The sequence below is a fragment of the Protomyctophum bolini genome (assembly GCF_963924005.1).
Source record: "Protomyctophum bolini genome assembly, chromosome: 20".
In the NCBI taxonomy this organism is placed as follows: Eukaryota; Metazoa; Chordata; class Actinopteri; order Myctophiformes; family Myctophidae; genus Protomyctophum; species Protomyctophum bolini.
The window spans coordinates 16,219,714-16,232,144 of NC_137881.1; the positions used below are offsets into that span (position 1 = coordinate 16,219,714).

Sequence of the window (12,431 nt, forward strand, 5' to 3'; positions counted from 1 at the left end):
CGGGAGTCTCTGAGGTGACGGACGTCAATCCAGCCCCCGTCCGTACGTCCGTCCGTCCGTCCGTCCGTCCGTTCGTCTCATACCAGAGCATGTGCACTGACTGTACTCCGGTGGAAAGAATTCCACTTTGTGTTTCCTTGTAGATCTCCACCCCACACTCACTCCATATAGTCTGTGTTTCCTTGTAGATCTCCACCCCACACTCACTCCATATAGTCTGTGTTTCCTTGTAGATCTCCACCCCACACTCACTCCATATAGTCTGTGTTTCCTTGTAGATCTCCACCCCACACTCACTCCCTGTAGTCTGTGTTTCCTTGTAGATCTCCACCCCACACTCACTCCCTGTAGTCTGTGTTTCCTTGTAGATCTCCACCCCACACTCACTCCCTGTAGTCTGTGTTTCCTTGTAGATCTCCACCCCACACTCACTCCCTGTAGTCTGTGTTTCCTTGTAGATCTCCACCCCACACTCACTCCCTGTGTTTACTTGTAGATCTCCACCCCACACTCACTCCCTGTGTTTCCTTGTGGATCTCCACCCCACACTCACTCCCTGTAGTCTGTGTTTCCTTGTGGATCTCCACCCCACACTCACTCCCTATAGTCTGTGTTTCCTTGTGGATCTCCACCCCACACTCACTCCCTATAGTCTGTGTTTCCTTGTAGATCTCCACCCCACACTCACTCCCTGTAGTCTGTGTTTCCTTGTAGATCTCCACCCCACACTCACTCCCTGTAGTCTGTGTTTCCTTGTAGATCTCCACCCCACACTCACTCCCTGTAGTCTGTGTTTCCTTGTGGATCTCCACCCCACACTCACTCCCTATAGTCTGTGTTTCCTTGTGGATCTCCACCCCACACTCACTCCCTGTAGTCTGTGTTTCCTTGTAGATCTCCACCCCACACTCACTCCCTGTAGTCTGTGTTTCCTTGTGGATCTCCACCCCACACTCACTCCCTATAGTCTCGCGTTGCCAGACTGTTGCCTCTCGCAATTTCCAAATGCTTCTCGTCATACAGTCTGGACTGGAGCAAGTAAAATATAAAGCGGTGGAGACCCCCTCCTCACACAAATGTATCCTAACAAAAACATCTAAGCATTTAGCTTGCCATGCTAGAAATGGAAAAAATAAAAGCTCTAAAGATATTTTTTAAATATATTTTGTGAACCGAAATGCCAGCTTCTCTTACTCGGATTCCAGGAGGTGTAGTTCCAGACTCTGTAGTGTATAGGATTCGGAGGTTGTTCGGAGGTTGTCGGAGGCTATTCCCTCACTCACTCACTCACTCACTCACTCACTCACCCACTCACTCACTCACTCACCCACCCACTCACTCACTCACTCACTCACTATTTCAATGTTTTAAACATGTCTCTGATGTCTTGGTACAGTGGACAGACGGCTAGGAATTGTAGGAATTGTGTGCAGTGGGTGCACTCACTCACCCACCCACCCACCCACCCACTCACTCCCTCACTCACTCACTCACTCACTCACTCACTCACTCACTCACTCACCCACCCACTGACTCACTCACTCACCCACTCACCCATTCACTCACCCACCCACCCACTGACTCACTCACTCACTCACTCACCCACCCACCGACTCACTCACTCACTCACTCCGTCACTCGCTCACTCACTCGGTCACTCTCTGTCCTCCCCCCCCCCACACACACACACACACACACACACACACACACACACACATTTCATGTCGTTGTTCCTACCACCTCACATGGCATGGCCGTACCATACGATACCACCATGGTAACCCTTTCTTTGAAAGACCTTTACTCTTAACTTGTGACTTCTTAACTGGGCATTAATCTTAGCCCTGCAATTTAATTAAGAAAGAAAGAATCTAATCGGATTATGGGATGCTTCTGAGAGCGTTGCACGTGTGCAGCTCATATTGTGGATGTTGTGTTCCACATCCGTGTTGATTTTTACTTTTAGTCATAGTCTTTTGACCATTAGTTTTAGTCACCTGGAATGTTTTAGTGTTAGTCTAGTTTTAGTCAACTAAATGTCATAAGATCTTAGTCGACTAAAATGATTCTTCATGATTTTTGAAGAATCATGAAAATGTGGCGCAAATCTTTGAATATACTCTTTCAAAGCGAACGTGTGCTCCCTGGAACAACATATTTTCAGATGGGGATCCAAATACAGGCCAAATACAGATAATTCTGGGGGTCGGTATAAAAGTCGGTTCGGCTCTGTAGAGCCTACAATGTGACGTTCGGGGGGGGTGGGGGGGTACCGTTGTCTCTTCGGTGCTACTGAAAATGTCTGACGAGCCGATATCATTTTGGCACTACAGCGGTAAAATAGGAGTATGAATCGGCCCTTAATCTGCTTCCAGAAAATAATCACACTGTCACAACAATAAAGGTTTATGTCGGTCAATGTCCTCATACAGTATACTGATCTCTCTCTGTCTCTCTCTCTCTGTGTGTTTGCAGACTTGCAGCAGTCAGGAAGTCCCAGTAACAATGAGCCAGGCAAGAATCCACCTCCAGGTATGTTCAGTGTGCTATTCGTCCTCTGCTGGGCTGTCATCACCCCATTGTTCCTCCCATAGAAGTCCCCCCGGCCCGCCGGGCCCGGGCCACGGCGGTTACAGTATACACAGTACTGTATCCTCCCTCTCTGCCGTACACAGTACTGTATCCTCCCTCTCTACCGTACACAGTACTGTATCCTCCCTCTCTACCGTACACAGTACTGTATCCTCCCTCTCTGCCGTTCCACTACGTCTTATCTGACATGAACCCTGTGACTCCTTCTGCTGCTCCCAGACGGGACCATGTGGTGCTGCCTTCTTCGCAGCACCACATGTGTTGTTTTTGTCGACTAAAAACTAAGACGAGAAATGTTCGTCGACTACCTTTTTTTCACTGAGGAAAATGAAATGGAAACTAAGCTATGCTACTATATAAGACTAAATATACTGACAATTACGTCAACAAATAAAAACTGGACTAAAATGTTAGGTAGGGACTATAGTGGACAAGAGATCCAGTATAAGTCATTTTACACTTGGTTGCATGCTGAAAATAACTGATCTACAAGCTCACAACGCGTCGCAGCGACGCGTTGTGATGAGCCAGTTGTGAGCCAGTATCAAGGTCTGACAAAATACATTTTAGTCGACTAAAACTAGACTAACACTAAAACATTCCAGCTGGTGACTAAAATGAGTCTAAGACTAAATGAAAACTATTCAAGAGACTACGACTAAAACTAAAATCAAAATGTGTTGCCAAAATCAACACTGAACACCACCACCACAAGTCTTCAGTGCTTTTTCAACTTTTACATTTTTTTAAACTTAACCACATGACCACATTGCATTTACATTGCTGCTGCATTGTCTGTAAGGAAGCCAAACTAAAATTCTGAATATATCAGATCTGCAAGCATGTATGTAGATGTATGTATTTTCAAGTACATGAATGTATTTTCAAGTACAGTATGTATTCTATCTAAGTCAGGGCTGGGAAACTTGGCGATGGAGAGGGCCAATATATTTCCACACTCACTCCAGAGGGCCACAGTGCATATTACTGTCATAGCAAAAATAGCCGATGTACAAGCTCAAAACGCGTCCCAACTCGCAATGTGACGCGTTTTGAGATCAGCGTTTTGTAGATCAGCTATTTTTGCAATATTTTGAATATTATATTTGAATCATTTTTTGCTATTATTTTAATTGGAATCCTGAAAAGTAACCTTTTTATTGAATTTCAAATGCATTTAGTTATAGTTATGTTACCTTTATGAACTGTTAACATAACTACATTGGACACAAAAAGACAATAGCATTGTAATACTAGTCATTTAATACTAGTCATGAAGTAATTAAAGCGGGTTTGGAATTGTAACAGCTGAAATCAATATCATTATTCTGATATTAGCATTAAGTGAAGGTGACCACCCCTGATCTAAGTGTTTGAAATGATGCCTTTATACTGCTGCTATTATTATTCATTACTCACAGAGGCAATTTCATATACCTGGGAATAAACTCATTCATTCATGAATTCTGCAGTTATAGCGCTTAGCGAACTGCTATCACTCAGTATTATTATTTGTTATTATTATAATAGCCATACCACATACACACACAGCCAAATAAAACATGTTTTGATATTATTTCTTATAATACTTTTAACAATAAAGTATCATAACACTTCATTATTGCAGACACACCAACCATATCTAATCATAGTTGTAATGTTAATAATTGAACAATGCATTCTAGTCACTTATAGTGCATCATACGATATGATTATAAGTCACTATAAGGTTTTTTTTTATATGTTTTTTTTTGCGGCTTTCGCCTATATTTTATATATATTTTTGTATAGAGGGACAGACAGTAGGCTGACAGGAGATGGGGGAGTGACATGCAGTAAAGGCCGTCGGGATCAGGAGTCGAACCCGCAGCACACTGCCAGGCTTGGGCTACCGTCCAGGGTGCCTGGACCACTGAGCCACGGCCCAGGCTGTAATGACATTCTTTTTAGGTGTACAGTAGGTGTTAGGTAGTTCTACAGTGACCTATAATCACACTACAATGCATTATAACTCATTCTAATGCATTGTGATAATAGTTATTATAATGGATTACAACTACTGTATGAGAATTATATTAAAGTAGAGTGCCCCTTTTTTGGCAACAACTGCCAAAGTCTTATTTCTGGATGCGTTGAATTCCTTTTGAAGAAATGTGAGGGAAGCTCAATTTTATTGGATCATAAAAAAAAAACTGTATTGTCACTTTCTCAGCGGCAACACCAAACACGTTGGGTTCTAATGAAGTAAGAACCCGTCCCTGTTTGCCAAAGGCTCTGCCAAGAGTGAAAGTTTGACTTGGCAGACTTGGCACCAGCGCACCACCACCAGTGCGCAATACATCCAGTCAGAAAAAAAATGGCTGTCTGGGAGCATATTCTTTTGACAGGCCCGGCTCTCAAGCTCCCCTGGACTGACCTGTGCTGCATGCGGGTGTGTCGTCACCATCCAGGAATGAAAATAGTTTGGGAAACTGTAATTAGTTTTCTACCTCAAGAGCAGGTTCTGCCGACATGGCTGCCAAGCAAAACACAGCCAAGCGAGCCAATGACTCAGGGCCTGGAACTGGAAGGGCCCCCTTGTTGTCAGCAGTGGCACGGTTCCCCCATGTGCTAGCCCTTGGCTCACTCCAATGCTGAGGCATTACACTTTGTAGGTGCCAATCCTCCGCTTGCCCATTGTCTATCGTCCTGGCACAGCTGTGTAATAATAGGGCATTCACAGCAAGTCATTTGGGTGTTGATAACTTCGTAGCTGTTTAACTTGAATGATGGTTTTTGGATTATGATCGCTGGTTCCTGATCGCTGCCCTATTTGCACTGAATGCGCTTATGAGCTTGACATAACAGAGCCACACCACTATTGACACGATGCAGCTCATATTTAAGATCTGTGTGTTTATTTGTTACCTTAACACAAATACTTCATGTACGTATGTACATGTCATCCACCCTTCATGTCGGTTTCTCATCTACCACTGTTCACTATTATTATACTAGTAATACATGCAGACTTGATCTACTGTATTATACAGTAGTATACACCAGTGGTTCCCAGTGTGATGTCACGAGGCGTGAACCGACGGGAGGTTCAGGTTTTCATAGTAAATGCGACCTATACGGTCACAAGTTAACAACGTGTCGCTTCGCGTGCAGATCTTGTTTTTGGAGAATTAATTTTGATTTATTTCATCAATGAAATTATTTCATGAACATTTGTGATTTTTTAAAAGATTTGTATTAATTCCTTAATTTCTTTCATCAGCAGGTTATTTGGAAGACAGCTTCATCAAATCAGGAGTCTTCAGTGTTGCAGAACTGGTGCGAGTATCCAGAAGTAAGTACTTTGTCCTCAGAATGTATTGTACAGTATAGAGTCTATACTACTATAGACGTGTTCTTTAGTCTATACTATAGACTAAAGAACACATCTAGTGGAATCTAGTATGCACAACATTCTGTGTCTGTGTGTACAGTATTTGCCAGTGTATAAGATAATAATGTGCATTTGGTGGGTGTTGTAAGTGAAACAGTGTCACAAGAAAATCTATTCACCTCAAAGTCACAATTAGCACAAACCTTACTGAATCCCTTCTGCCCAGTGGTGGGTGGAAAGTACACTTACTTAAGTAATGTACTTTAGTAACATTTTGAGTTTCTTTTTTTTTTACTTGAGTATTTCCAATTTCCAGTACTCGTACTTCTACTCCATTACATCTCAGAGGCAAATATTGTATTTTTTGATACGAATACCTTTGTATCAAAGTACATTTTGAATTCCGGGGACTTTTACTCGTAAACGGAGTATTTCTATATTGCAGTATTGATACTTTTACTTATAAGTAAAGCAATGGAGTACTTTGAGTCCACTACTGTCTGAATCCCTTCTGGCATGTGGATTCACACAGATCTGATGTAGCCTACTGTCTGAATCCCTTCTGGCATGTGGATTCACACAGATCTGATGTAGCCTACTACTGTCTGAATCCCTTCTGGCATGTGGATTCACACAGATCTGATGTAGCCTACTACTGTCTGAATCCCTTCTGGCATGTGGATTCACACAGATCTGATGTAGCCTACTACTGCCGTGGGGGGGAGGGGGACGGGGTGGGGGGTGTTGCAAATCCAGTTGGGCAAGTCCTGCCCCTGGAACAAAACGCTTTACTGTACATCTGTGTGCGTACGAGCGTGTGCATGTTTGTACAGACATGCCTTGCTCGTCTCAGTGCTGTTGACAGCTCTTTCGGAATCTATGGTCTCTCTCTCTCTCTTGCTAGCTGAGGACACTGTCTCCCTGGGGCAATATTTTACCTGCAGCGCGTTCCAAAAGCTGCTGCCTATGGGCTCTGGGACATGCCACCGGCACACACACACACACACACACAGACACAAAGAATTGATTCACCTACTGTACATACATACGTACACGCCGGGCCAACCTCGGGTTCATTACCCATATTTATGTGGAACGTTGTTGTATATATAGGTGTCATGTGTTTTTGTTAAAAGTACAACATGTAAGGTGTGTTTGGGGTTCATGGGTTTTAATATTTTCTTTACTGTCACTTTGTTGACACTACGTATGGGGGGGAGGGGGGGGGGGGTCAGTACGTCACCACATGCTTTGTTTTAAAAGCCAACAAGTGAATTGAGACGCGAATTGGACGCGCGTGACGTGGGTAAAAAAACGAACCGGGGCGATTTTAAACCAGTCACCGAACGCAGCGCAACACAACGCATAATAACAACGCATAACACAACGCAGCGCAACACAACGCATCGCAGGCAGTGGAGCCACCCTTCATTGATTAAAACGCAGCGCAACACAACGCATCGTAGGCAGTGGAGCCACCCTTCATTGATTCAAACGGGAACATTCCCTGACGGAGACGCAACGCTGACGCGTCCAGCGGAGCCCCGCCGTCAGACTCATAGACAGCAGTATACTGTAGGCATCGAATGCTGCTGGAGTGGTTGTCTGTTCTTCTGAGATAAGATCACGTTTATTGACCCCAGAGAGGAATTTAGGGCAACAACAACAACAGAGAACTAAATATAGATAACAAATTCAACAAAAGATACTTAAAAAAGTATAGTATTAATGACCTTACAGGGTATTACGTGGTTCATTTTTTCCCCTTTTGTTTCAAAGTGCATTTGTGTTGATCCACGGCGCGCACAGATCCACGCCGTCTCCTTGACCCTTTATGACCTGAAAGCGATACCAGCTCCCTGGGCTGACACACCTGACAAGCATCCCCCTTTGAAAGACACTGTGTTTGTTCTTGTTGTTTTTTAATTTGCGCTCCCTGACCAGATGGCCGCGGCCATAGCGACCGTGCGGCGCTTTCCTCTCGGGCCGGGCCTTCGCCAGGTTCCGCCAGGTTGGCTAAAGTCAAACTGGAATTTTAACAAGGCAAAAATCGGAACGCACAGGAATTGTCACTCACTCGGCCCGGCCGGGCCGGCCACTCCCCGGGTAGATTTCGGAGCGGCCGGCTCGTCCGTCAACACGTCTCCCCCTCCCCTCCCCCCCGCGCTCTCCACTCTGGTTTCCAGGCTCTTGAGACGGTCTTTGAAGACCATCAAAGGGATCGCTGGAGTTCAAGGCTGACTTGCAATCTGGCCTTTCGACAAGGATACTCATTATTGGAGAAGAGAGGACCCCGGAATGAGTTACAGTACATGTACAGTATACTAGGCTCAATGAATGAGTATACAGTACATGTACAGTATGCTAGGCTCAAGGAACTGGTGAACTGAGACGCGTGAACATTCAGTGTACATTCCGTCTGTGTCCTATTGTGAACCCAACATAGTAGTAGTGCACGCTTAAAGCGAAGGAAGAGCACCAAATAAAAACTGATTTATTTGCAAACCTAAAAACAAATACTACTACTAAGTATAGTATTTTTTTTTACTCGCATATAATTATACTGTATAAGAGTAAGTGGTGGTCAGGTGCCAGCAGTGTTGATTTAATCGACTAATACTATGACAAAAATAAATAAATAAAGCTATGATGACTAAAACTAAGACTAAATATATTTTTGTCAACAAATAAAAGCTAGACTAGAATGTTAGGAAGGAACTAGTGGACAAGAGATCCAGTATAAGTATTTTACACTCGGTTGCATGCTGAAATCGGCTATTTTCAGCAAGTGTAAAATCAGCCATTACGACGGCATCAAGGCCCGCCAAAATACATTTTAGTCGACTAAATTAACTGTAGATTTAGTCGACTGAAATCGTGGGACATTTAGTCGACCAAAATTAGACTAACACTAAAACATTCCAGGTGACAAAAATGTGACTAAAACTTAAATGAAAAGTATTCAAGAGACATGACTAAAACTAAAATCAACACTGGGTGCCAGTTGGCGTTGAATGGCAGTGACACCCCCCTACCCCCACCACATTCAGTGTTCTTCTCTGTCCGGAAGCATTGGAGGCCCACATTGCAGCCTGCTATGGCTGCTACAGCAGTGGGTTAGGTTAGGGACCGGTGCCAGGGGGGGGGGGCTGCAGCCTGCCAGCCAGCCCAGCCAGCCCGCGGGGCAGAGGCTGGTCGAGGGGACCGTGCCAGTGGTGAACCTCAGACCACAACAGACACCACTAACACACTCCATCCTCTCATCGACTCCAAAACCCCAACCGACCGACCGACCGACCAACCGCCCGGGCTGTGACGGGGTGTGGGGGGGGGCTCTCTTACACAGAGGCCACACACTCAGAGAGAGAGAGAGAGAGAGAGAGAGAGAGAGAGGGAGGGAGTGTGGAGAGGGAGGGGAAAGGGAGGAAGAGAGGTCTGGCGGGCTGCTTTTGTTCTGTAAACATTCGCCCATCCTCCCTTGAAACAATATCCCCCCCCCCCCCCCCCCCCGCCGCCTCGACCGCAGCGAGAAAATGGACACCTCTCTCTTCTACTGTAAATCACTATGACTGCCACAGAACAGTGCTTTATACTGTACACTGTAGCCACACGGGCCTCAACGCCGACGACATGACAAGAAGCCCTTTGGATGCATTGTTGTGAACGCTGGCGAGAGAATAACTGACACTTCCCCCCCGAGATGCACATGAATCATCCCTGGAATGTTTCCAGCTTGCTATTGGAAAAAATAAATAATAATACTCCAAATACTTAATTAAGTATAGACTACAGTAAATGTACTTTCTGTCCACTACAAATGGCTACTGTTGACTCTAACTGTACCTCTCTCTCCCCCTCTCTCTCTCTCTCTCTCTCTCTCTCTCTCCCTCTCTCCTCCACAGCGCCCATCACCCAGGGAGCAGGGGTCAACTTCTCCATGGCCGAGATGCCCAGCCAGCCCTACTACCACGACCTGAACTCTAGTGTGGGGCTACATCGATCCCTTTCCTCCCCCCCTGGCAGGTCAGTGTGTAGCTCGTCAAATTCCTAGGGCTCGATTCATACTCCTATTTTAGAGCCGAATAAAAGTCGGTTCGAGCCTACAATGTGACGTCATTTGAGGTTCGGGGGGGGGGGGGGGGGGGTCGGGTACGGTCCTAAAGTCGTCTCTTCGGTGCTACTGAGAATTTCTGACGAGCCGAAATCATTTCGGCACTACAGCGGTAAAATAGGAGTATGAATTTTGAACAACACATAATAATCCATACTATGTATTTTGTACTGTGCAACTGCATGAAAGTCATATTTGTAAAAACAGGCAAGTTGTACTCCTACAGATTTTTTATGAAGATTTGTCTAATAGCTATAATTAAAGAAATTGCTTTGTGTTATAGCAACATATCAAAGACTGTTATGTGGGTTTATATCATAATGTAATGTTAATTATATTGTAGGTTGAAGCTTTGGATAATTTGCAGATAATATATAAGTCCATTAAAATGTTTTGCATTGGCTATTCAAAAATGGATATATACAAGCTTGTACATCTGCTATTGCTGAATCTTTTTGTAGCGTTTGAAAAATGTTTGAATTACGAAAAATAGCTTGATTTAGTTTCAGAAGCTGATTTGATTTGTAGAATCAGCTTCAGGTCTTAATCCATTCTTGGCGTGGCACTGAGTGCCGCGCTACAAGCTTGTAGATCTGCTATTTTTTTTAATCTTGTGGCACAATCTTTGATATTTTCATAATTTTAACTAAAGTATTTCTTCTGGTGGGGGGGGGGGGGGGGGGGGGGGGGGGGGTCCCTGGAACTACATATTTTGAGATGTGGGTCGGTGGGGGTTGAGCACACCACTATATTTTCCCCCCAGAAATTTTAGGATTTAGAAGCCCTTTTCAGAATCGGCCTCAGTCCAAAATGGGTTAATGGGATAAATGACTCTATATCATGACACCCTTTGCCATCCAGCATGAGCCATGAATGACCTCCTTGGTCCTCCTTCCTTCTCCACAGTAAAAGGCCCAAACCATCAACATGGATGAGAACATGGAGACGAGCCCCACTGGGCCAGACTTCTACTCCTCACCCAGCTCACCAGCCAGTAGTCGCGCCAACTGGCACGACCGAGACGGAGGTGAGGATTATACATGTTATACTGGTTTGTATTCGGATTTTCAAACTATTTCATTTCAAGGACCCCAAAAAAATGTATTGGCCGCCGACCCACATCTGAAAATATGTTGTTCCAGGGAGTTCCTAAATGATAGTTTGGAATCAAATTGACCCTTATAAACTGTAACTCAGAGAGTGTACAAATGTGTACAATCCATAGGTACAATCTCAGAGTTACATTAATATTGATTTCACAGTCTAAATTAGGGTCCCAGCGATAGAAATGCTAGAAATGATAATCATTAGGGTGTATGCATATATGGAAACTCTTCATTTCCATTATCCAGCCATTCAGTTGCAAACATTTATTTATTTATTATTTTTTAGAAAATAATTTGAGGACCCCCCAAAATAATTTGGCGACCCCCCCCCCCCCCCCCCCGAGGGGTCGTGACCCACGGGTTGAGAACCCCTGTTCTAACGCAACGACAACATCCTGCATCACAGTGGCGCTGCAGTAACATCACAATGGTTAATATACAATCCACTCCACTGCTGGGAAGTGGGAACTGTACCAGTAATGAAGCAACACCTCAGGTAGACACGCTGACTCATTCACCCTTTACTTTCCTGTTGTGATTCTCTACCAGCTGGGGTGGTGCTAATTCAAGCTAGGTGACCTAGTGGGGTGGCTTTCCCTAACCTTTAAGGCCCATACCGCCACGCGGTGATTAAGGTCAAAATGTTGAACTAACAGTGTATGCAGGACTTCAAGAACGTTATTAGCATACACGCAACGCTACTTTGCCAACGCTAATGCTTAAGCCTGGGTTTCAACACAGAGCTTAATGCACCGCGTGAACCCTCCTCCGCAGACTGTAATGAGCGGGTCTTATCTCTGCTATCCTGTCTGGTGCACAATGCAATGCAGATGAACTAGCGTCGCACCTGGTTCCTCCCCTCCCTCCCCTCCCTCCCTCCCTCCCTCCCTCCCCTCCCTCCCCATGTGTTCCGTGATCGTGAACTCCCTCAACTCCACCTAAATGCACACCAGGACATGGATTGCCTCCGGCACCCCCGCTGTCATAAAAAACCTTACACAACCCATTCAAAATACAGTTCGGAAAGTTGTGGCTCCCTCGGCGTTTGCCGATGCAAATGAGGAGTTGTTTTCTTTCCCCCCTCCCACCTGCAAAGTGAAATATCTGTCATTGATCATTATAAAACTGTACATATAGTGTATTTCTTTTTTATATAAAGGTTACAAGGTTAACTTGATTGTTAATTTGCAGGTTGACAAGATGATTATGCTTTTACTGGATTAATTTGTTAGAATTATCGGAGAGTGAC

General features: G+C 44.7%; 1 protein-coding gene across 1 annotated transcript in view; it reads left to right on the top strand.

The window, feature by feature from the left end:
* LOC308335637 (nuclear factor 1 B-type-like) overlaps positions 1-12,431 on the top strand; it is a 105,464-nt gene that overhangs the window by 57,183 nt on the left and 35,850 nt on the right. Inside the window, 5 exon segments of the mRNA XM_080792741.1 lie at positions 2,476-2,532; positions 5,855-5,926; positions 9,868-9,988; positions 10,983-10,990; positions 10,993-11,103. Of these exon segments, the coding sequence (XP_080648867.1) occupies positions 2,476-2,532; positions 5,855-5,926; positions 9,868-9,988; positions 10,983-10,990; positions 10,993-11,103 (369 nt within the window).